Source organism: Poromitra crassiceps, assembly GCF_964638095.1.
Source record: "Poromitra crassiceps genome assembly, chromosome: 9".
Classification (NCBI taxonomy): Eukaryota; Metazoa; Chordata; class Actinopteri; order Beryciformes; family Melamphaidae; genus Poromitra; species Poromitra crassiceps.
This window is the reverse complement of record NC_139630.1, coordinates 36,373,419-36,399,609: the sequence shown is the minus strand read 5'-3', so window position 1 is coordinate 36,399,609 and position 26,191 is coordinate 36,373,419. Positions and strand designations below refer to the sequence as shown.

At 43.4% G+C, this 26,191-nt stretch overlaps 1 protein-coding gene across 1 annotated transcript; it reads right to left on the bottom strand.

Moving 5' to 3' along the window:
* Positions 1–17,696: 17,696 nt before the first annotated feature.
* On the bottom strand, positions 17,697–25,391 carry rpl7l1 (ribosomal protein L7-like 1). The gene is made up of 6 exons (XM_083643571.1): positions 25,286–25,391; positions 24,013–24,121; positions 23,525–23,688; positions 20,912–21,049; positions 19,883–19,992; positions 17,697–18,368 (listed from the first exon to the last, which is right to left on the bottom strand). Exons 1-6 carry the CDS (start codon positions 25,297–25,299, stop codon positions 18,160–18,162), a joined length of 744 nt encoding a protein of 247 aa, XP_083499697.1. The 5' UTR covers positions 25,300–25,391; the 3' UTR covers positions 17,697–18,159.
* Between the last annotated feature and the right edge of the window lie 800 nt (positions 25,392–26,191).

Genomic DNA, 26,191 nt, shown 5'->3' with positions numbered 1-26,191 from the left:
ACCAGGTAAGTCCCACTGAAACAGAATAATTTCACCAGGTAAGTCCCACTGAGACAGAATCATTTGACCAGGTAAGTCCCACTGAGGCAGAATAATTTCACCAGGTAAGTCCCACTGAAACAGAATAATTTCACCAGGTAAGTCCCACTGAGACAGAATCATTTGACCAGGTAAGTCCCACTGAAACAGAATAATTTGACCAGGTAAGTCCCACTGAAACAGAATAATTTCACCAGGTAAGTCCCACTGAGACAGAATAATTTCACCAGGTAAGTCCCACTGAGACAGAATCATTTCACCAGGTAAGTCCCACTGAGACAGAATCATTTCACCAGGTAAGTCCCACTGAGACATAATCATTTGACCAGGTAAGTCCCACTGAGACAGAATAATTTAACCAGGTAAGTCCCACTGAAACAGAATCATTTGACCAGGTAAGTCCCACTGAGACAGAATAATTTCACCAGGTAAGTCCCACTGAGACAGAATAGTTGACCAGATAAGTCCCACTGAGACAGAATCATTTCACCAGGTAAGTCCCACTGAAACAGAATAATTTCACCAGGTAAGTCCCACTGAGACAGAATCATTTCACCAGGTAAGTCCCACTGAGACAGCATAATTTCACCAGGTAAGTCCCACTGAGACAGAATAATTTCACCAGGTAAGTCCCACTGAGACAGAATCATTTGACCAGGTAAGTCCCACTGAGACAGAATCATTTCACCAGGTAAGTCCCACTGAAACAGAATAATTTCACCAGGTAAGCCCCACTGAGACAGAATCATTTGACCAGGTAAGTCCCACTGAAACAGAATAATTTCACCAGGTAAGTCCCACTGAAACAGAATAATTTGACCAGGTAAGTCCCACTGAAACAGAATCATTTGACCAGGTAAGTCCCACTGAAACAGAATCATTTGACCAGGTAAGTCCCACTGAGACAGAATCATTTCACCAGGTAAGTCCCACTGAGACAGAATCATTTCACCAGGTAAGTCCCACTGAAACAGAATCATTTGACCAGGTAAGTCCCACTGAGACAGAATCATTTGACCAGGTAAGTCCCACTGAGACAGAATCATTTGACCAGGTAAGTCCCACTGAGACAGAATCATTTGACCAGGTAAGTCCCACTGAGACAGAATAATTTGACCAGGTAAGTCCCACTGAAACAGAATCATTTGACCAGGTAAGTCCCACTGAGACAGAATAATTTGACCAGGTAAGTCCCACTGAGACAGAATAATTTGACCAGGTAAGTCCCACTGAGACAGAATAATTTCACCAGGTAAGTCCCACTGGCCAAAAGACAGCAGCAGCAGCCCAATGCTATCAAGAGCAAGACAGACCATACCAACTACCACGGGGACAACTACATTTTTCCCCTCAGGGATCAATAGTTTCATCTGATCTCATTCAACCTGAAAAATAAGTGTACAACCCCGTCCCCACATAGTCTACTCTTCTGGCAACTTCACTGCCTCAGTCCCTCTTTGATCAAACAATCTAGTGTTCTGCACTGACAGGCCTGTCTGTGTGCTTCTCCTGAGCTGAGTTGATCTGAGCTCTGGCCAAGACATCTGAGTGACCCCATCAAATAAATAGCACACTCATCATCATTATGACTCCTTATCTCCTTTAGTACGGTGGGAACAGAGAAGACATTCCAAACTGTGTAAATGAAGCGTCACGTGAGTCCATGCAGGACACGGTAGGCACCGCCCCAGCTGTAATCAGCTGACCAATCACAGCCATTCTCACAAGGCGGTCCATTTAAATATGGCTGCCTTCCACACTGGTCTTTCTTACGCCAATGCTGCTACACACATTGCTGCTGCTGCTGCTGCTTTGCCTCCACCAGCCCAGCCTCCACCTTTCTAGTTCAGTCTGCATGGCTCAAAGGTTCAACATGTATTCCATGTCTTGATTTGGGCTCACTCTTGTATACCCATGTGGGGATTCTGCATTGTGCTCCCTGGTTAGCTTAGCATACTGCTTAGCTAATCCAGGGAGCATCTTCTGTAAAGAGCGAATCCATCAGCGTCATTTGTTGCAATAAATGGTTAAATCTACGATGAGTGTTCCTGACTGAACTATATCAAATAAAAACTGAAAAATATACCGTAAATTCCGCACTATAAGCCGCACCGGAGTATAAGCCGCAGCAGCAAAATTGCCTGTTTGTTACATATATAAGCCGCACCGGACTATAAGCCGCAGGTGTTTTAATATTTTTTGTGTTTTTTTTTTTGTGTTTTAATGTTTAATTACCATATGTAAGGGTTCATGCACAGAGGGGATTGTCGGGAAAGAGATGGCTGTTTGAGGAAGCTCCCATTTATTTTTATTTTTTTTCACATTTCTGTTTATTGAAGTTTTCAGGGCATAAATGATACAGCACATCAGTATTTAAATTTCACTGCCTGTTATAGGACTGGAAAGACAAGAAAAACAAAAAACAAAAGTAAAGATATGTGTATACGGTCGTAGGAAAACAGGTTCACTGGAAAAGAGGAGGAAAAACAAATACCTATACCATACCCTCCCTAACAGCAACAGTACACAAGTAATATTCTCACCCTGAGATACTTCCTTTTTCTTATTAACAAAAACAAAAACAAAACAAAAGTAAAACAATAATTGACATAGTCCGATCCGATCACCCATCAGAAACACAGTGCACAAGTACATGATCAAATATCCATAATCTACACAGCCCACCCACACAAGAGAAAAGAAGAGAAGACAGCACAGCAGACAGACATCATCAGGCCCAACACATCACAGAGAAACAGAAATCAGTCCTTTGGGATCTCAGGAAACTGCAAACCCTTCACCACCCTAAAAAATAGTCCCCATGTTTTCAAAAATCTAGTTGACGAGCCTCTCATCGTACACCGAATTCTTTCCAATTTAATAAAATAAAGAATATCTCTGATCCATAAGGAATGAGAAGGTGAGCTAACAGATTTCCATTTTAATAGAATTAGGCGCCTTGCTAAAAGCGTTGTATAGGCCACAAAGCCTGCTTGGTATTTTGATAATGATACTGTGGGGGGAGGGACTCCGAAAAGAGCTGTTAGAGCGGTAGGCTCAAGTGTCACTCCAACACTTTCTGAGATAGTATTAAAGATTTCTGTCCAGTACTTGTGCAAAGAGGGGCATAACCAAAACATATGAATGTATGTGGCAGGGGCCGAGTGACATCTGTCACAAGTAGGGTCGATGTCATCATAGATCCTAGCCAGTCGGACTTTGGTCAAATGCACCCGGTGAAGAATTTTACACTGAATTAGCCCATGCCTCGCACAGATAGATGAAGTATGAACAAGATGTAAGATGTCGCTCCACAGCTCCTCCGGGATCTCCTCCCCCAAATCCTCCTCCCATTGATTTTTAATCTTCTGAATGGAGGTAGGACGCAGAGAATGAATAAGATTATACATAAAAGATATCATACCCTTCATGAATGGCCGTGGGGTCAAAAAAGAGTCTGCAGGTGTAACCTCTGGAAGATTGGGAAATGTGGGATTAATGTCACGGACAAAGCTACGGATTTGTAAGTATCTGAAATGATGGTGATTAGGAAGTGAGTGTTTTGCAGAAAGTTGTTGAAAGGACGCAAATATATTGTCTATGTACAGGTCCTTTAAAGTGCTGATACCAAGGGATGACCATATGGAAAAAGTTCTATCTAACAGAGAAGGATGAAACATTGGATTAGCAGCTATTGGGGACAGGAAGGAAAGAGTTTGCAAACCAAAGTGCCGTCTGAACTGGTTCCATATTTTAAGTGTCGATTTAACAATAACATTTTTTGAGTAGGGGGAAACGGAGAACTTTATGGGGGCATGAACAAGAGCTGTAAGTGAAGCAGGTCTAGTTGAAGAGGCCTCAACAGTCATCCACATAGGACGAGAGGGTGAGTTCTCCAGCTGCACCCAATATTGTATCACTCTGAGATTGGAAGCCCAATAATAAAATTTGAAATTAGGCAAAGCCATTCCTCCAAGAGGTTTCGGTCTTTGTAATAGGGCTTTGCCAAGTCTTGGGACTTTCTTATTCCAAACAAATTCTGATACTAAACTATCAATTTTTTGAAAGAAGGAGTAGGGGAGAAATATGGGTAAACACTGGAAAAAATATGAAAATTTGGGGAGAGAGTTCATCTTAACACAGTTAATTCGTGCTGCAAGAGATAGAGGTAATAATGACCAGCGTTTGAAATCTTCCTGTAACCGGGTTAGAAGAGGGGTAAAATTAAACTTAAATAGGTCCTCAAATTTATCTCTAATTTGGATGCCGAGATACGTGAAGCCGTGTGGGGCAATTTTGAATGGGAAGTTATGTAGGGGATAGTTATGTGCTGCGACATTTAAAGGAAACAGTTCGCTTTTATCCAAGTTAATTTTATAGCCTGATATGTGGCCAAATGAGGTGAATATGTCCAATGCGGTTGGGATAGATACGGAGAGGTCGGATATGTATAAAAGTAAATCGTCCGCGTAAAGCGAAACCTTCTGCTCTGAACCACTCCTAATTACACCTGTTATACGTGGGTCCGATCGGAGCCTGATTGCTAACACTTCAATAGCGAGATCGAACAGGGGGGGACTCAAGTTGCAGCCTTGCCGGGTGGAGCGGTGCAGGGAGAACTGTTCTGAGCGGGTATTATTAGTTCTAACTGAGGCTGTGGGAGATGCATAAAGCAGTTTGACCCAGGTAATAAAATTATTGCCAAACCCGAACTTCTCCAGTGTATAAAACAAGTACCTCCACTCCACCCGGTCGAAGGCCTTTTCCGCGTCGATGGAAATCACAGCCTCTGGTGAATTTGAAGGGGATGGATTATATAAAACATTGAGAAGACGTCTTACATTAGAAAAGCCATGCCTGTTTTGGATGAATCCGGTCTGATCTGGGGAAATTATACTGGGAAGGACAGGCTCCAGTCGCATAGCCAATAGTTTGGATAGAAGCTTCAGGTCTACAGATAACAAACTGATGGGGCGATAACTTGCGCAGGATAACGGGTCTTTATTTTTCTTTAGTAATAATGAAATCGAGGCTTGGGTAAGTGTTGGGGGCAATTTGAGTGAGGTAAATGAATCTGTATACATATCAATTAGAATTGGTGCAAGTTTATCAAAAAATTTCCTGTAAAATTCGACTGGATAGCCGTCCAATCCGGGGCACTTCCCTGTTTGCATAGAATAAAGTAGCTTGTCTAAGCTCCTCCGTAGTGATTGGTTCCTCCAGTTTCTTGGTTGCATCAGGGCTTAACTTTGGTATTTCTATTGAGTCGAAGAAATCCTCTAGAGAAGAGGAGTCAGGGTTTTGTTCAGATGTATATAAAGAGGTATAAAACTGTTTAAAATGTTCGTTAATCTGTTTTGGATCCGTTGTCAAGCCTGAGTGAGTCCGAATTTGAGGAATCTGATGTGCGGCTGATGCCTGTCGTAATTGATGGGCGAGCAATTTACTTGCTTTATCCCCATGTTCGTAATAGATATGTTTGGATTTGAATAATAGATCCTCCACTTGAGCTGAAGCAAGAATGTCAAATTCTGCTTGAAGGGAAATGCGCTCTTTATATGTGTCTGGGGATGGGGAGGCAGCATATACGTTGTCTAATTGGCTAATTTGTTTAGTTAATGTAGATAGTTGCTGTTTCCTAAGTTTTCCTTCATATGCACTATACGAGATTATTTTCCCTCTCAAATATGCTTTCAATGTTTCCCACAACAATGATGCCGAGATCCCAGGCATTTTATTAGTCGCAATGAAAAAATCTATTTGACTTGATACAAACTTGACAAAGTCTTCATTTGACAGCAGACGAGTATTCAGGCGCCAAGGAGGAGGAGTGCTGTCATACTCTTGAATACGCAGCTCTAGTAATACTGGGGAGTGGTCAGATAACACAATTGCATCATAAGAGCAGGAGCGTACTGATGGTAAAAGTCGATTATCAATCAAAAAATAATCAATACGGGTAAAGGTGTGGTGGACTGAAGAGAAAAATTAATATTGTCTCCCAGATGGATTATAGAAACGCCAGGGGTCTGAAACATTAAATTCCTCAATAAAAGAGTGAATAGTCTTGGCAGATCTCGACATTACGCTATTCCTGGGGGAGGAGCGGTCTAATTTCGGATTGAGGCAACAATTAAAGTCCCCACCAAGAATAAGAAGGTGCGTGGACATAGAGGGTAGTTTAGAAAACAGTGATTGAAAAAAATTCTCATTATCCCAATTAGGGCCATAAATATTGGCTAGGATCACTGGGGTGCCATAAAGCTGTCCAGTAACAAATACATATCTCCCGTTTGGGTCTGTGAAAATATTAGAACAAATAAAATTAACTGTTTTACGAATTAAAATGGCTACTCCCCTAGATTTCCCTTGGAATGATGAGCAATATACCTGGCCAACCCACCTCTTCTGTAGTTTGATATTGTCAGCTGTTTTTAAGTGCGTCTCCTGAAGATAAACAATGTCAGTGCCCAGATGCTGAAGATGGTGGAGCACTTTGCTACGTTTAGTTGGTTGATTTAACCCCCTACAATTCCAGCTGCAAAACTTGAGTACCCCTCCTGACTGCCGTGCTGTTGTTGCTTGGGTCATATATCAAATAGGTGGGTGGATAAATAAACGTTCATATAATAGGTGTGGGGCAAATAGAACAGAAACATTTTACAGATGGGTGACCGGACCAGACGAGAAAACGTTACATACAAACGAAACCATAACAAAACCACCCCCCCCCCCCCCCCCACTACGCTGAAGCGTCTCCCTATTGGAGACACGCGTATAGCCCATTATCAACAAACTATCCTCCTAAGTATTACAAAGGTAAACGTAACACTTGGATGAGGTAAAGTGACAAAAATGAACAGTATGAACAAACAAAACCGGCACATCAGTGCAATCAGTATAAATGGCTTCTAAGTTGGATACATGAAAACAAAATCAAAAATAAATAAAACAGCCTATAGGCTATATAAATCAGGAATATTTCAAGCCTCTCTAAACAGTGAATTATTTACAAGTGTCAGTAGCAACACAGTAACGCTATTTGTCAGTAAAATACGGATATAGTGAAGTGACTACATGTATTATAGCCTACCACTGCGTGTTTCAAGCCGTGGATCTGCGTTCAGTTCACTGCGTTTTAATACTTGCATTCACAAAGTCCATTGCGATCTTCGGGTCTTCAAAGGTGCGAGCATCTCCGCTTGGCAGAGTGATCCGTAGAGTAGCAGGGAATAGCAGTCCGAATTTAACGCCAGGGCAGGTATGGAGCTGACGTTTCACTGCCCCAAATGCGGCTCGTTGCTTCGCGACTGAGGATGTGTAATCTTGAAAGATGAAAACTTTCTTGCCACGATACAGCAGAGGGGATGTGCGGGATGCCTCACTTGCCCGGCGCAGAATCTCGGCGCGGACATGGAAGAAGTGAATCCTGATGACAAAAGGCCGAGGCATTTCTCCCTCTTTGGGTTTGGGGCGCAAAGTGCGGTGGGCCCTGTCGAGAAGTGGCGCCTCATCTAGGTCAAGGAGATCCTTCAGGAGATGGCTGATGAAATCCGTCGGGCGAGGCCCCTCTATGTTCTCCGGCACTCCTATCAGACGAATATTATTCCTCCTGGCCCGACCCTCCAGATCTTCACATTTGTCAGTCAACACTTTCATCTGGGTTGCCAACGTTTTGACTGTAGATTCCAGCTTGGTTAATTGACTGCCATGCTCCGTACATGCATGTTCCAGCTGGTTAATGGTCTGCTCGTGGTTGTCGACTTTCTGTTGTAAGGGCCCAATTATGTTTCTCATCTCTTTTTGGACCGCAGCAATCTCACCGCGGAGCTCTGACGCCGAAGAATCGATTTTCCCGCAGATATCATCTTTCATGGCGTTAAGCATGATTTGCAGTTGCCCCAAGTTGGCAACACCAGCGTCAGCGAGAGGCATAGCTGCTAGGGGATCTGGGGGCGAGACTGCTCCGGGAGGCTGCTGCTTGTTGCGGGCTCCGCCACGTGTATTATGCCCGATGACATTCTCCATTTTTCCTGCTGCATCCGCCATTATCAGACCCGAAGTGCAAAATAGTTCGCTCATTAGGCTAGATAAGTCATGTGAAACGTATCCACTCAGTAAAAGTCCAACAACTGTGCCAGTAAATCAAAGTTTGTCACGACTTCTCAGAGCGCTAGAGGAACACGTCCGCCATGATCAGTGCCCTCTACGGAAGCCGGAAGCTCCCATTTATTAACATTTCAACAAAACAACATAACACAACACCACCTGTGTTTTTTTTTACAGTGCACACAGTAGGGCTGTCACTTTTTCCCCAAAATAAAATTCGAACGAACTTTAATTGCCCAATATTCGTTCGAATATATTCGAAGTTTTTGGATTAATTTAAAAAAAAAAATTTTTTTTTTTTTTTTTTTCAGTCCAGCAGCCTCTTGCACCAGCTGAACGTAAGTTCTGTCTTAAGTTAGGGTGTAAAGTCCACACTAACTGCTACGTTCAAACTAGTTAGTTTGACACTAAAGTTGTGTCTTTGTTTGGTTGCACCACAGAGACGTAAGGTACATCTTAACTAGTAGACCCTAAAGTCCATACTAACCAAAATAGTGTCGCAGACAATGACGTGTACAGTATCTGTGACCAATCAGTGAAAAGCACGGTGGAAACGGTGTTTATTTACGGTTGTTTAAGTGGAGTGAAAACAGGACATGTTGCCCACCGCAAATTAGTGCTTTCATATTTCATCAACACTAATCAAATGAGAACGTTATTGAGTAACGTTCGTTTAGGTTCATATTACTGTTAACGTTTATCTGTGAGCTCTTCATCAGTATTGTAGGCTATACCACCATCCTGCCTCACTAAATTGTTGCGGTTATTTTAATTTGTATGCAGTGCTGCAGCTTGTGGGAAACAAAAGCGTGAGTCATAAATATCAAAGGGTGTAATTTATCACGGAGAGCGCGTTGCGGACGCAAAACAATGATGCGCCACGGTGCCAAGTTGCAATCCGTGCCAACTGCTATTTTACGGAGGACTTTACACCTAGTAAGACGTAGGTGTAAATTTTAAGTTCTAACTTATGCCTACGTTGTAACTATTTCACTTGGTGCAACCCAAATATTTTTAGTAGTGCGTAAACTCGGACTTAGTGAGACTTTACGTTCAAACTAGCTTACGTTTCAACTTACGCACAGCTGGTGCAACCCACTGCAGCCCACCGGGCATCAGCCCGACGTGTTAGCTTTGACGCTCACAGTCACAACACTGCCTCACAAACTTGGCTGCATCCAACTCGAGACAACTTTTCAGACCCTGGAGACAATCTTTCTCAGAAGAGACTAACGCGACAAATCTGGAGACTTTTTCTGACATGGGATTAACATTACCAGCAAGCAGCAGTTGGTTAATTTTGGTTAATAAAAAAAAAAAAAAAAAAAAAAAAAAAAAAAAAAATTCGAACATTCAAATTACATTTCGAAAACGAACCCCTTCCCCCACATTCGAAGTTGCATTCGAATTTCGAATGAAAAGTGACAGCCCTAGCACACAGTGTCCGCGGTGTGGTGAAAAGAGGGCAAGAGAGGAAATTAAAACAGAAGTGGATTTATAGTTAGAAAGAGTGCTAAAAAAGAGAGATTTTTTTTTTTTTTTTTTTTTTTAATCCATAGATAAGCCGCACCGTTATATAAGCCGCAGGGCCAAAAAACGGGGAAAAAGCCGCGGCTTATAGTCCGAAATTTACGGTACATGTCTGATGATTCTTCTTATATGAGGGGAATTTAAATGCACTCATCACACAGCTGCTTCAAGAGGTATAATGTAGCTCTTTAACTCCTCATAATCAAAACTAATGCATGAAATATGTGCTTCTCCAATGTAAGGTCATTCATTTCAAATGAGACAATCCATTGTGCTGCCTCCTTTCATTGCAGACAACATTGCTGTATAAGGATCCTTGTACAGAGCTCTGCTAAGTCTGTATCAATATAAATGCATCACATTACGTGTTATTGTGCCTTGTGGGGTTAGGATTGTTTTGCATCAATTGAGTCACACAATGCATGGCATGCATGACAGTGATCAGTCAGTGTGCAAGCCTATTGGTGAAGAATAAGGAAGTGATAAGAAGAGGGAAGGGGGAGGGGGAGGGGAGATGAGAGCAGGGGTAAACTCAAGTCATTTCAAATGACAATAATGATAATAACAAAAACAGGAAGGCCAATATAGCCCTAACTCATAACTACAAACATATTGGCTAAAGAGTCACCTTGACGTCACCCTCAGTAGTTCCACATATTAAAATATTTTTTTCAGTAAATATTTTTTGAAGTATTATTTTCCCTCTTCTTATCACTTCCTTATTCTTCACCAATAGGCTTGCACACTGATGGAGAACCATCCCCATATTATATTAATTAGTGGAACAGAATATAGATGTGTAAGCACTGATGACCCTGACCCTGATGAAGACCTACAGTGTGGTCGCAAACGCGTTGGTCATATTAAACATTTTTCTTTGCCATGTAAAATAAAGCAATTTTAATTATTCCAACCTACAGTGTGCCTTGGATTGTTTTTGAAGGCAACTTGCATTTTTTACATTTGACCAAGATATCACTCATGCAGAGTCCTTCACAAGATGGAATAAACTGCTGAGTTTGGGTTTCAAATGCCTACAGATACAAATACCGGTACTCTAAATACTGCCTCTCTGAACACCTCTAGTCTGCACTTCAGCCTACTGCTCCGCAAAAAGCCTTTGTTCCTGTGTGAGTGAGTTACTGAGCTGGATCTGGCAAGCCGCTTGTTGCCCTGCTGATAAATAGAATAAAACCCCTCCTGTTAAGATGTGACGGTAACAATTTAATAACGCATTAAGACCTTTCTGACAGGTTAGAAACGGCCCTGGGATTAAAATCCTTTTAGCAATTAAATCAAAAACCACATCAGAGCCATTTCACAGCATGGGCCGCCTTGTGGAAAAGTACTGAGGTAAAGCTACTTAAAATGCCAGACTTGATGTACAAGCCAGCACAGCAAAGGTTTGGGAGACACTTGACTTGATTCCAGTGTACCATGTGTGGGCACTGGGCAGCAGAGCTTTATAGTCACATTTAAAGGTCTTCATAGACAGTTTTAGGGATCTATCTCTCAGCCAAGCCTAAGAGAAACTCAAGCCAACTGGAATGACCTTTACAGGGGCGGTCTGATGGTGCTGAGTCTAGCTATGCCCACAGTTCCCCCGACGCAGGTGTTCCCCCTCAGCTGTTAACCATAATGCCTGACAGGGGGGGTCCGTGAAGTCCACATAGCTTAAATGATGGTAAAAAGGTCATAGGGCACATTGCAGCATGGTATAGTAGGCTGGCTTTCAGTTGCAAGAGAGGACGACGACGGTGAGGCTCGCTGAATCTGCTTCTGTAGGTAGAGATTCATAAATCTAGATCAATTCAAATCAGAAAGATTCAGCCATCTTTGCTCCTGTGTTGCTGTGTGTGGGCTCCTGGAAAGCAAAGGCAGAGTCACTCTCTTCTCTTCATGTGGACTCCAAAACGCCCCTAAGAGAATCACAGTGCAGACTGCCCTTTAAAAAGGAAAGCTGGCTCTGAGCAAAACAATCCGCTTCTGCACTAAGGTTGGCCAATGATAGTTATTTTCTCTAGGGATGCACCGATATGAAAATGTTGGCCGATACCGATAACCGATATATTAACATTGCTGTTATGGCTGTTCTGGTCGATAACCGATATTTACCGATGTCGATATGATCTCTATAAAAAACAAATTTTTATAATAATACAATTTGGTACATACTGAAAAACACATGTAAACACTGATTTACTGCATTGTGTCCTCTCAATGTGAACATTTTGGCTGATACCGATAACCGATATTAACGTTGCAACATCTGCCGATACCGATGTGATTGCCGATATATCGTGCATCCCTAATTTTCTCTCACATTTTGTTTGCAAATCCGTGTTAGTGAGCACTTCTCCTTTGCCAAGATAATCCATCCACCTGACAGGTGTGGCATATCCAGATTAGGGATGCACGATATATCGGCAATCATATCGGTATCGGCCGATGTTAGTCATTTTTTAACATATCGGTCATATCGGTATCGGTCAGATGTTGCAATGTTAATATCGGTTATCATTATCAGCCAAATTCTTCACATTGATATGAAATAATACAGTAAATCTATGATTTATGGGCTTTTCCAAAGGCTTTGCAAATAAAGAAATGCATAACTTTTTCAAATTCAGTGTTAACGTGTTTTTCAGTATGTACAAAATGTGATGATCATAAAAATGTGGTTTTATACAGATCATATCGACATCAGTAAATATCGGTTATCGGCCATAACAGCAATGTTAATATCGGTTATCGGCATCCAGATGCTGATTAAACTGCATGATTATTGCACAGGTGTGCCTTGCGCTGCTCACAATAAAAGGCCAGTCTAAAATGTGTTGTTTTTATTTATTGAGCAGCAGCACTGAACTATAGATCTCACACGGCGACAGATATGCGTCTTCTGAAGACCAGTCAGTATCTGATCAAACGGCACATTTTAAAGTGGCCTTTTATCATGTTGCATTTAAGCAATAAGCCCCAAGAGGCCATTGTTGTTTACAACAATGGCCTCTTGGCCAGGTCATGTTTGCAAATGAGAACTGGTTCTCAAACAATTCACCTGGTTAAATAAAGGTCAAATAAAAACAGTGATTTTACAGCAGCTATACAGTAAAGGTCTTTGCACACACAGTCCGATTGTTTTCGTATGCGTGTTTTTTAATCCGTCATCTGAAAACACAGACGGGTCCCAGCTCGCAAAAATCTATTGACTGATGCGAAAAACGCAGAAAATCGAACCTCGTCCGAAAACTTAAATGACGGACGTAATTGTCGCACTCGGTGTGTCAATGATGATTGACACAAATGAGGTCGTATTCTTTCTTTTTTTCGTGCGTCAATTTCGGATGAAAATACGGACTTGGTGTGCAAAAGCCTTAAGGGGCATTCTAGGGGCATTCTTAGGGTCGATGCCTAAGGCCCATTCTTAGGCCCGAAGAAGAGAAAAAGACCATAATGACTCGAGAAGAAAATAGGACAACATTTCAAACACAAGTCCCAGAGAGGCTCTGCAGTTAATGTTTGGCCAGGTTGGTACTAAGGAGGGAGGAGGGAGGGGGGAGCACCATTACAAAACATCTAACAATAAGGTCAGGGAAGCCACGGTTGCCTGGCAACACAGGAACAATGATTGCACATCACATATTATGTCAGCAGGGCCTGTTGGCTGTGACGCTTCCACCCCCTCACCCTTTCATCATCTGTGTAAATGGTCCACCCCCTCACCCTTCCATCTGTGTAAATGGTCCACCCCCTCACCCTTCCATCTGTGTAAATGGTCCACCCTCTCACCCTTCCACCTGTGTAAATGGTCCACCCCCTCACCCTTCCATCTGTGTAAATGGTCCACCCCCTCACCCTTCCACCTGTGTAAATGGTCCACCCCCTCACCCTTCCATCTGTGTAAATGGTCCACCCCCTCACCCTTCCATCTGTGTAAATGGTCCACCCCCTCACCCTTCCATCTGTGTAAATGGTCCACCCCCTCACCCTTTCATCATCTGTGTAAATGGTCCACCCCCTCACCCTTTCATCATCTGTGTAAATGGTCCACCCCCTCACCCTTCCATCTGTGTAAATGGTGGAAAAGAAAACCAGTTGTTTGATGAGAAGAGAGCAATTACAGCGCAGGAAGGTGTGCAGCTGCATGCGACAGACTGTTGCATCAGACATAATGCTTTCACAGAGCCCAGGAGAATTTGATATGGTCTCAAGGAAGCATATATGCACATCCATATTATTTCACAGGTTCTGGCTAGTACAAATTAATACAAAAAAAGATTAAGAATACCTGAACACTGCTGTTTATCACTAAAGGCATAATTAGGCCTAGAGATAGATTAGTATGCATGTCGATTACTTCAATGTTTGACAATTGCATACATGCAGAGAGGTTAGATGAGTCATGCTGTTTTTAATATGTGCTCTTGGTACACAAGGTCCACTTAAATTCACAAGAGTTAATTAATTTCCTCCCATTTTCAGAAATATTTTGATAGCAGTGTCTATTGTGATATTTGATGCTGCCCATGCCTAGTGCCCTCTGCACACAAATACACGTGAGCACGATACGCATGCACACCTATAGCTGGTCCACTGTCATCTATCTTCTCTGGAATTTTGTGCACCCACAGTCCTGGTTGTATCTGAGCAACCCAAAAGGGCAATAATCTGACTATTGACTAATCATTAAACCTTCAGATGAACCCCGGCCTGCTCAGAGACAAACAGACAAACAGATAGGGGCTAGGACCAGCACAATGCTATTTTCTAAGTAGCTGATATAACGGCCACCACTGAGGAAAACATAGAAATATATTCATCAGCATTCAGCAGTGACGAACTTGCTCTTATCAGTGCTAAAAGACTGACTGTGAATCAAGACCTTGCATGGGCTGCCTCACTGAATACTGATATGACCGGGCAACAAAAACAGTGTCATCTCATGTAACAGCAGCATTACTGTGTAGAAGATAGCACAGGGAGAATGGTGTTTGGTTGAAGCTTGTGTCTAATCATTATTAGCTGGGAGAAGATGTGGTAGCTGTTCCCAGCTGATAGCTGGAAGGTCACTCAATCTGGACTAATTGAGCAGATCTGACAAAATTCACACAGGACGTCAGTCACAGCTGGGGGTGTGTGTGTGTGTGTGTGTGTGTGTGTGTGTGTGTGTGTGTGTGTGTGCGTGTGTGTGTGTGCAATTATGTTTGTTTTTTTATGTTGGGCGCTGTGTGTGAACATGTGCAGTTATGTGTTTTTTTTTAATGTTGTGGCCAAAAGACTAAAAAAGAGCGGCTTATAATTGTTGCTGCTCGCAGCTAAAACAAAGACACCTTTGAAAACAAAAACAAAAATCAACAAGTCACAGGCTCGTTTGAGAGATATGACCAAGATCTGCCCAGTTTTAACCAGCACCTTGCTAGGCTCATTGCATGATCATTAGAAATGGTGTCCGACTTCAGAAGCTACAGAAACAACTGCAACAGCCATGGAAATGTCACAGAACCAATCAACACCACAGTTTTTAGAGACATTTGCTGAAGTTGTTCTCCACTCAGGTCATGTTGTTGTTGTTGTTGTATTTATTTATTTATTTTTAACAAATACTTTGATTGGACTTTTGGTTTTGTGATGATAAGGTTGACTGCTCACGTCAAAGACCCTCAAAACAATACACATTTGGTTAGGGGACCCCATCTATGCAGTTTTTGTCCACTGGCTCCAAATTGAAATTGTACCACTAACTAGATGGTATGCATCAGCTTATGACATATACAATTTCTCAATTATTTAACAGCAAAATTAAACTCGTTCTGTCATATACCTTTACACACTGTATGTTATCGGATGCTTTGATGTGTCCAGCCCTGGCTGGGGGGATAACTGTCACAGTCAGTGAGCCTGTGTGTGAGGCACCTTGGTGGATCAGATCGCTCAGCAGCACCTCTGTATAAAGCTAAACACTCACTGGTTATAACCACAGAGACATAAATAAGAGCTGCGTGTAAGCTGACATAACCATGTATTACTGTGTAAGGTAAGGGGTTATAGCGTTAATATGATTTGGCCATTTCTGTAACAAGCAGTGAGAGAATGGGCAGATTTGTTGTCTTGTTAGTGGCCACACGCACCGACAAGTCGTTCATTAGAGCCAGTTGCCTGAATTAACTAGCCAAACCGGCTAACGTTAGCTAACGTGGTTGACTATCTTGGCGCATTTAACGCTACAGTAGGGGAAATTGCCCAGGTTGTAATGTGTTGTAATGTGCCATGACAGCTGTCATAAAATGACACAACCTTCGAATAGCAAGGAGGTAAACTAGCCAACGAAAGCTCGCTTACTAACGTCACACGCCCGCATGGTCTACCAAGCAGCCAAACTTTGACTCGTGCACCAACGATACGTACTCTGATTATAGCGTTATAGTGTTGATATATAGTTCGGCATGAAACACATCTCCGCGCTCTCGGTGGCTAACGCTTCATGACATTATTATAAGCACATTGACCCATCCTCTGTCATACAAAAGCAAGCAGTGCTTCTTACCGTAGAGTAGTCTCGTCTTTGGAGCGGATACATCACTTGGCTGAGCGTGAGCGGAGGAACGAATGGGGTCAGGCGATAGAGGACCGCCCATTCTCCTTGACACCGGTTATAGTGCTGCCTTCAAGTACGCCTCGTATGCTCCTTATTTATACACACCACACCAGCAGTAAACACGACTTGGTCCGTTCAAGTGCTTTTCATGTAATGACGAGATGATGGACCGTGTAGCAAACGCAGTTTCTTTGTGGTCATTTGTAAAAAATAAAATAAAAAATCAAGCTACTTCGTGGTGCAGAACTCCAACTTTCAACGCCGCATTTATTTGCCGCATTGTTGGACCGTTCACATGTGTCATTAACCGTAGATACGTCATTACCAGTGATTTTTTTGCTATTTACGACAGCACTGGAAGGCATCATAACACGTGCTTTGGCTGGCTCAGTAGCAAGATAAGCACACATCTGCCTGCCAATAATTGATTTGTGAGCATATGGGTAAAATTTCCTTAGATTTTTTTAAATTCACACATCACTGAAAATATATGGTGATATGAGTTTAGCGGCTGTGTAATTGGTGAGTTGTTTACATTTTGTAAAAATGGGCGACATTGGTAGTCAATTGATCTGAATTCTCATGACCCGTCAGTCGTCATCATGGCAATTCGCGCATCACTTGATTGATTTTTACATTTTTTTTTTCCACAACCGCCCGGGGGGGGGGGGGGCGATTGTAAAAAAAAAAAGCTGTCATAACAACCTTCCCCCACACACACGTCATCTTACCTTTCTTTGCTATGTTGAATTTGGTCCTCCATGTGGTCTACCCACCACTTCCACGTAATGTTTATATTTATGAAGCTTTTCTGACGCAATCCTCGACTTCTCCTCGCTCATCCAGTGAACGCGCAGCTGCATGCTGTAGGTTGCCACATATCCTCCCATGTCCTCCAGCTTGTTTCTCAATGAATTAACAGTGACAAGCAGGGGGGGGGGGGGGTCACAACCACGGGGGCCACTGAGGCTGTGTAGACATTTCCACTGAACACAAAAACGGATGCTATCCCTCTATATGGGTCTGAACAGAAAATAAACGCAAGGGTAGGCCTAGTATCTCTCTTGTTTGACAGCCATGAAACATGAGATGTGTGCTATATAATTTGATAAGAGAGCTTTTTCTCCTGTATCTGTAAACGCAACCCCACACACTATGGAAACATAATAATGAATCACTTTAGAAATAGCTTTGCCAAAAGTTGTGGGTGATTAGGCTGCTGCTGGACAATAATGTAAGCTCAAACCAGCTGCCAGGAAACGACACAGACTATAGTTGAAATTGCCACTGCTGGAGAAATGATCAACAATGCAGAAAAGGTAAGAATCCCTGTGTCCTCGGAAAGAGTTGGGAGAGGAAACAAGAAAACTAGAGATTTGCAACATAGCAAAAATACCTTTTATAATTTCCACCTCTAATCATGCAAACATCTTACAACTTGTTCCAAAAGGCAAGTATTCGGTTTTGTTTCCATTTATTGTAAAACAAACATTTAAATCAGATTCAATCAGTGCGCCACACAGATTTTCTTTGTAACCCAGAAAATATTGTTATAAAGATTACCATAAAGGAGCACAACTGCTTCTATCATAGTCTGGGGGTAAGGTGCACGACATTGCCTTGTGCAAACCATGAGCGCACAACATGTGATAGGCAGGGGACACCATGAACAAAACGATTTTGTCCAGCTTGCTGTAAAGGGGTGAAACCAGACAAGCCTGAGTGTACAAAATCTATCTGAAAATAAATGGATAACTCTGGGCAAAACCCACAAGCTGTAGTGCCATAAACGGTTACATAATAAACAGTCATCGTTGGCACTGGGTCCTCCAGGTAACGCATCCTTGAAGTTGCTGCAAGTGTCCATCCCATGTCCCCCCCCCTCAGTTGAGTTGCCTGACGATAGAGTTAATGTCTGTCCCCCTGAACCCGGGGTTTCCCAGGTCCTTCAAGAGACCGGCCTTATCCCTGGCAGCGTGACGAGCCACTGACAGCTTGAACGGCAACAGGAAGTTGTTGGCGGGCCGGAAGCCGTTACCAACGGAGTAGATCTCGTGGATCAGGTCCTCCAAGCAGATGATGCCATGTTTACCTGAGAGGAGAGAGGGGAGTGATGGAGAGTACAGAGGAGAGAGGGGAGTGATGGAGAGTACAGAGGAGAGAGGGGAGTGATGGAGAGTACAGAGGAGAGAGGGGAGTGATGGAGAGTACAGAGGAGAGAGGGGGGTGATGGAGAGTACAGAGGAGAGAGGGGAGTGATGGAGAGTACAGGGGAGTGATGGAGAGTATGGGGGCAGGGAAAGAGGAAGTGATGTGATAGACAGGAAGGGAGGGATGAGAGAGAGACATTACAGTAAGAAGAGTGTAAGCCAGAAGAGAACGGGAGAAAGGAAGCCTAGGGAAAAGCTATTACAGGTTCAAACATCACTTCAAGCCGCACTAGGCAGGCAACATCACAAAGTTGGTGGCTTCAGATGACGAGAGACAATTGTTAAAACATTTTAACACGTTCACTGCCAATGACGTGTTGATACGTAAAAAAAAATCCAACGGTTGACTGCCAATGACGTGTTAATACGTAAAAAAAAAAAAAAAAAAAAAAATTGACGGTGGGACGTTGATCTAACCCTTTTACATCTCTTATATAAATATTGAAGCCACCGAACGTGTACAACCCATTCCACCGACCCACTAAGTGGCGACAGTGCTCTCCATTCTAGAAAAAGCCGAGCCAAAACTGCAGGGGAACGCGCGATGAAACCATTCTCATACTGTAAAATGGATTGGCGAAAACGCTTTCGCTTTCGCGCTGATTGCTGGCGGTGGGGGATTGCAAATTTGCATAATAGATTATGGGTGCAACACACTTTGAAACACGCAGCATAAATAAGACCAGAATCGCAAAAGAAACCCCGTTTCTTGGGGTTTCTCAACCGAAACCCCAAGAAACGAGCGAGCCCATCCTCGCCCAGCGGCCGCCAGCAGACAGGAGCAGCAGCAGCAGAAACGAGCTTGTGACACGCCCGCTGAAGCCAAGAAGAACACACACGGAGGGAGGAGTTTGAAGTAGAGGGGGGTTTCCTGCTGTTATGGAGGAAATTACTGTTCAAAACTATTGTTTAGATGTCTGACGTCTTACTGATGCCAAAAATGAATGGTTAAAGTGACTGTTCTATCGAATTTCACAAAAAGCTATTTATCTCAGCTTAAATTTTCAGACGCTGAAACCATGCTGTATTCAAGTGCTAATGCCTACATAACTACTAACTCTACAAACTAACTCTTTTAGACAGAGAAAGCACACATTCTATTAGTTCTTTTGAGATATTTTGTGTTCACAAATCTTAGCAGAAAAGAATCCTCGGGTCTTGAAAGATGAGCCAGAATCCTCAAAAAAAACCTCTGGCAGAAGCTACCTACAGAAGAAAAAAAAATGGCTGGCAGTGAATGTGTTAAACTTCAATACCTAGAAATCATCTAACATGACATGAGTAAACTGGACGCAGCCCGCTCGCAGGGGTCAAATGTCTTGCTTAAGGATACTTAACACGACACCCTGCTGCCATTTTGTATTGGCTGTAATGTATGACAACGGAGGAGACTTACCCATATGCTCCTCAATGAGGGTGTTGTCCGTGAGAGGAACTCGCCGCTTGCCTATCTGGGTCTGCCCCCTCTTCAGAATGAGTTCACGTACAGACTTCAGATTGGGAAATCTGTTGGGGATAGGTGAAATTTGTGCACAATAAGCAAGGAGCAGAGTTCAATCCAAGTTTAATAGACCCTTTTCACGGGGGCCATTTTGTGTAGAAAAGGCAGGGTAAACACAGGTGCAAGCAAAACACTAACGAGGGTTTCCAACTTCCATGAGTGTAAGTTGGAAACCCTCATTACGGTTTTGCTTGCACATGTGTTTACCCTGCCTTTTCGACACAAAATGGCCCCCGTGAAAAGGGTCTATTAGTAAAGACAATGGATGCAACCAATGAAGGCGTGACTGAATGGCACTTGGGTATAACACATCTTTCAATCTCCAGCTAAGCAGATGTTGGAAGGATGGAGCTTTCATTGTTTTTCCATAATAGGTAGCAGACTAAAGCACTGTTCAGTCAGTACCTCCCTCATCCCCTCATATTAAATCCATACAGCTCTACCTTCAGTGTGTAAACATAAAACTATTAAAACAACATTTTAAAATGAAGAACTTTCAGCCTGCTTCATTTCATTACTGCTTTGCTTTACAACATACTGTAGTAGTGAGTAGAGAGCTACAGGGACTCAGATATTACGTTGAATCGCTGCACTCCGCATACTACATAAATTAGTCTGTGTCATTTCACAGCGCTCGCTGCTGTTTTGAGGGGCGAACAATTGAATGACTGACAGGTCGTAGCACCAATGAGAGAGCAGTTCATTTTCAAAAGTCAACAGTCTCAGGTTGACTGATCGCTAAAGTCATTACTGATTGGTGGGTTCAGGATTCCGAACCCACCAATCACTGGCCAGGATTCCGACATCAGTTTGGAGCGAGCAGTGTCCCAGACCCAGACAGAGATCTGCAGCATGCAGTAACGTAGTGTATCAACGTAAGAACTCTCACAGGTCTGGTGTTGAGACTAGTCAGCGGTGACTTACCCCCAGGCCACATAGGGCTCCACCTTCTTCATCATGGCTACTGAAGTCTTGTTGATTTTGACGAAGGCCCCGCTGAAAATCTTCCTCAGCCTCAACATCTGGACCACCTTCATCACTTTAGGACTGACGCCTTTGACCCTAACAGGAGAGACACTGATGTTTACTGAACTGGAACAATGTCTGTTTCGCTCACACACACATGTGTATATATACATACTGTATATATACTGTTACTGTATGTGTGTGTGTGTGTGTACACAACAACCACACAACCACATTATAAAGATAACCTTGCATGTCAAGAAAGTCGCAGTTTGTGGGCCGCAAGTTGAGTATCACTGCTATAATGTATAACGTTAAAATTAAATCCATACACAGAACTTTTAAACTGGTTATGAGGTACTGGTGCCTCTAAATGACCTACTGTACATGGGCAAATGTGACCATCGGCTAGGAGAATGGACATCAATTTGTTATTTACATGCATGCGCTGCACGGGGGATGGGGGTTACGCTACGGGGAGAAGGGAAACCACCACCCCAGCGGCCACTCACCAGGCAAGACCACAGCTTCGCTAAACGCCCGCCTCCAGCCTAGCAGAGCCAACGCAGCACACAAACAAAGGGCTTCCCGAGGAGCAGACTTTTTCTCTCTCAAAACAATTGAAAACCACCGCCGTTAAGGCTGAGCAAGATCGATCGATTTTTATTTCACCAGAGCCGAAGGCAGCAACACAAAAGACTGATGGAAATAACAGAAGACAAGGTAAGTCCCACTAAACTGGTATCCAGCATTGACAGACACAATAGACACGATTCTGCCTGACCAATCAGTCGTCTGCAGTGTTTTCACGTCACCGTATGGTAGAGATGCGCGGATGAGCTTTTATGCCATCCTAATCCGCGTGTATGCATGAACCGTCTGCCCGCCATAAATCCATGCAAATTATTTCATACTATTTATAGATCCGCGCCCGCCATGCACCTGACGCTATAAACGCTATAAAACGGTATAAAAGGAGCAAACTTACGGTTTCTGCTGCCGTTTGTGCGATCGCTGCAGTCCAAGACTGCAAATAAACTCCAAATGTATTATGTCCAGTCCACCACTTGCCCTCATGTAGTTTACTCAGCTAACGCTATAGCTTTAAGTTTAGTTTACTGGATTGCCTCATTGTATGGGAAAATACGAATCCGTCTTCTCTTCAGCAGAGACTCCCTTTTGAGGGTGACATCATTGACCATATATGGATGAAAAGTGGAGCTTAGCGACCTAGCACATGGCTATTGTTACGCCACGTTCACACACACGCCTAGAGCGACGCTTAAAGCAACGCCTAAAATTTAGGCGTCCTTGTTAACAGACGAGAGCGTTCACACATACCGCTGCCACGCTGTGCTGAAGCCACGCTCGCGCTGTGCCTACGCTGCGTTGCATTTATCGTTTAGGCGTCTGTTCTATTTTTCAGCTCTAGGCGCGCTGAACTGTCAAGCTGGCTGTTGTTTCTGGTGGACTTGGGCCATATTTTCTACGAGTTTGCCCAAAAGGGAGGGTGGAGCGCGAATTAACGAGTGCATAGTAGGAGAGCTGTCCTTCATGTGTTCCTCTATTAACGTCTTTTCTGTCAGATGTATATATACCCCCCCTGTCTCAATGCATGTATCACTCATGGTGTTGATGACTCATAGTCACATGATTACCCGAGGGAAAATAACAATTACAGCGGGCCAAGAAATAGACAGACATCCTCACTTGCACATTACAATAAAAAAGAGGACTCACCCATGCTATAAATCAGATCTGAAAAGTGTAAAAAAACCGCTGCTCATGTGTTCAGCGTAGCGCAGAGCGTGGCGTCCTGTGTGAACGAAAATAGGCGCCAGGCGTGCATGAAGCAATGCCTATATGCGTAGGCATAGGCGTAGGCATAGGCGTAGGCGTGTGTGTGAACCGGCCGTTATGTTTACGGCTGTGGGTCCTTTGGGGGATCTACAATGGGTCCTTTGGGGGATCTACAATAGGCGACTAAGAATGTGCCTGACGAAAAATGTAGCTTAAAATACGTTCATAGACTAGAGAACGTAATTCATATTATTTTTCCTCATTAATGATACATCGTTTCAACCGCCCGCAACCCATCCGCTATTAATCAGAATGTTTATTTTTATGATCCCGCCCGCCCGCGGGGCGGGATATCCGCGGTCAGTGCGGTTATAACTGCGGCCCGCGCATCACTACCGTATGGTATCGGCTGGAACCTCATCAAAGCAGGGACCAAAACTAGCATGACTCAACCCCGACCGCCCAGGTTCTTGATCGGTGGAATGAGCGAGTCGAGCTGGGCAGGGCCGCGCTAATACCAGTGGTGGAAATGGGCCATTAGACACCTACAGGCTACTACGGTAGTTCCAGTCAGACTTTGGATGCAGTTATTTTAGATACGAGGATGCTTCACTACTACGTGTAACAATCTCTGCACTCCATTCATACAGCTGCTCGGCTGTGTCAAGAAGCAGGTTGGAGATTTGCCCGTTTAGATTCGATCGCCATCTCTTTGCAATAGTAGAAGACGGCCTTCCCCCTGGGAAACAGCGTGCGGGTCAAACTACTCACTCTCTGATGCGGACTGCAAAGCCCAGTTTGCTCTTAGCAGGAGGCAGAGGGGCGGCCGGCCTCTGTTCAGATCTCCTGATACGACTTTCATCACGATGTGTCCGGTGGCTGTCTTTCAAGAAGTCTTCCAAACGTTTGAACTTCAGTGGTTTGCCTCTTGATACCTAGAGAAACACAGGAGGTTAAGGACTCATCATTTAATAAACATTAGGGCCGCAGACATTAGGACCCAAATCTGAGCATATTTGCTACAGTAATAGACTTTCTACGTTCTCCAATTGTGTTAACTCCAAATTAAATAATGGTGATGATTCATCAATTTGATGGGGACTAAGGTGCCCTGGAGTCGGCCCCCACGTTGAGAACCACCACTAGAGGGTGAACATGTAACTGGATTTTATTTGTCATTTATTTATTTATTTGAAACATTACTACACTGATGAGTGGCTCTGTCTTGACAAACAAATTCAGAAAAAAACACGACTTACCTTCCTCTTCTCAAGCAGTGCGAGCTTGGCTTGTGTGGCTTTGATGGCTTGGTATGCCTTCCTCCTTTTTAGCAGGTACTCAGGAACCAACTTGATCACCTTTTCTTTTCTGACAGGAGCACACACAAACACAACGTCAACAACAGAAAAGTGATGTATTAATCTGTTAATTTCAATAAAACAATATAAATTCATAAAAAACAATTTATTATTATTGTCTTGATATGCTGATGAGGGAATAAGTGGTCTAAAGCCCATGGTACACCAATCAAACATTCTCCAACAACTGCCAACATTCTTAGTTGCAGTTGTTAGATCATGTTTGATCATGTGCCATAGACAAAGAAGAATTGAACATCTCGAATCTGAACAAACATCTCCAAACATTTACAAACAAGGACAGACAACCATGGCACATCAAACAAACATCTGTTTGTTGTAGAATATTTGATTGGTGTGCCATGGGCTTGATATACACGAACTTTTGAAATGTAGCTATGTATACCCTGGCTGGGGTCATCCCTATGTTCCCCGGGTCCTATGTCCCCGGGTCCTATGTTCCCCGTTTTTAACACTCTCCGTAACATTTGGGGTGTCTATCCGCTATGCCGACCACCCGCAATGCCGACCTTAGGTTTAGGCGTGAGGGGTGGGAGAGGTTAGGTTTTGGGTTAGGGTCTGGGGGAGGTTAGGAAGGGTTTTATGTTCCTAGGTCCCACAAAAACGGGGAACATAGGACCCGGGGAATATAGGACCCGGGGAACATAGGTACGCTCCCCCCTGGCTATGTAGCCCCCAAGATACGTTGCCAGATTATACACCTGCAGGGTGTCCCAGTTCGATCATTTTATGGCAAAAATAAAGGTGAGTACAGGAATGAGAGAGAGGATGAGTGATAGAGTCGATCCCTAGCTCTTCAGACTCCAGTTAACGTTTGTGTCGATTGATTCCCAACAAAACACAAACATAGAAACAGAAGCTAACGTTACATGCTACAGTCACGGTATGCCAAGTTTAATAAACAGTTATCCATATCGACAGAAACATAACTGTTGTGAGCATCTCGTCACTACCGTTCACTCACTACACTGTACGAGGCCCATGTGAAATTGCTCACTGGATACATTTTCTACCGTCAACTTTATAAATAGAGTTATTGTCCGACTCATTTAAATGTATATTACTTAGAAAAGACACGAAAGGATAAGAAATTTGAGTAAAACGGAAAGGATGGATTTAGATCTAGCTATAGTGATTAAAACCAAATACATACTCAGGTTCTGCCATCGTGAATGTGATGACTTCAATGAAGCTGCGACGTCGCACAGAGATGACGTCAACAGCAACGTGGACGAACAAACGTCCAGAGACGATGCAATGTGAGGAGCGAGCAGCAGTTAAACTATCTCGGTGGACAGCTATGTACTCTATATAAATAACAATCTAAATAATCACATCATAGTGATATTGCACCTCGACTTGTTTTATCCCGTGCCTCTAATGGGGGGGGGAACTGTCAATATAAAGAGACACCCCAACTTCCAGTCACTTCCTGTATCTGTGCCGCGGAGGTTACAAAGCGGTGCGGGGCGTAAACCAAGGAAACCGGAAACAACCCCGGAAATAAGTGCGCCAAAAAACGTCTTTGTTGCCGTTAGCTTGACGCGGCGAGGTTACGTTAGCTAGAGCCTGAAAAGAACAACAACACAAGCATCGGAACACAAGTTGTATAGCGTTAGTAGCGTTAGCACATTTCTAGTCACTGCCGAGGAAGGTTTCTGGAGAGTCAAAGATGCTTCAACTGTTGTACTTGATCCTCCATTATCGATAACAGCCAGCAGACAACTAGCGTTATAACTATTCCATCAACTAGCCATTTGTTTGAAAAGTAAAGCTAAAATATGTGATATTGTGAATCCGCGATGTTTCTACAAGAACTTATTCAAAAACTTCGTTCGGTACGTCCATCTTTTGTTTTGTTGTTTGCCGTTTTATTTTCTTATTCGTTGTGTCTGATTGTCAAGTTAACTAACTATTTCCGCTGTTGTTTCCTGTGTAGGCCGGAAACAGGCAGGGTGACAAAATCGCTCTTTCTCGCTGAGAAGAGCCTTGTGACGCGAGAGCACGCCCATTTAGGAGACCGGAAGAGTTCCACTTCTTACAATTGGCAGAGCCTGGA

Excerpts from the sequence above, each read along its gene's own strand:
- rpl7l1 (XM_083643571.1), bottom strand. Across the intron at positions 19,993-20,911 it reads GAGCCCTATGTGGCCTGGGG|ATTTCCCAATCTGAAGTCTG; the intron begins GTAAGTCACCGC and ends TATCCCCAACAG. Across the intron at positions 18,369-19,882 it reads CCTCATTGAGGAGCATATGG|GTAAACATGGCATCATCTGC; the intron begins GTAAGTCTCCTC and ends CTCTCCTCTCAG.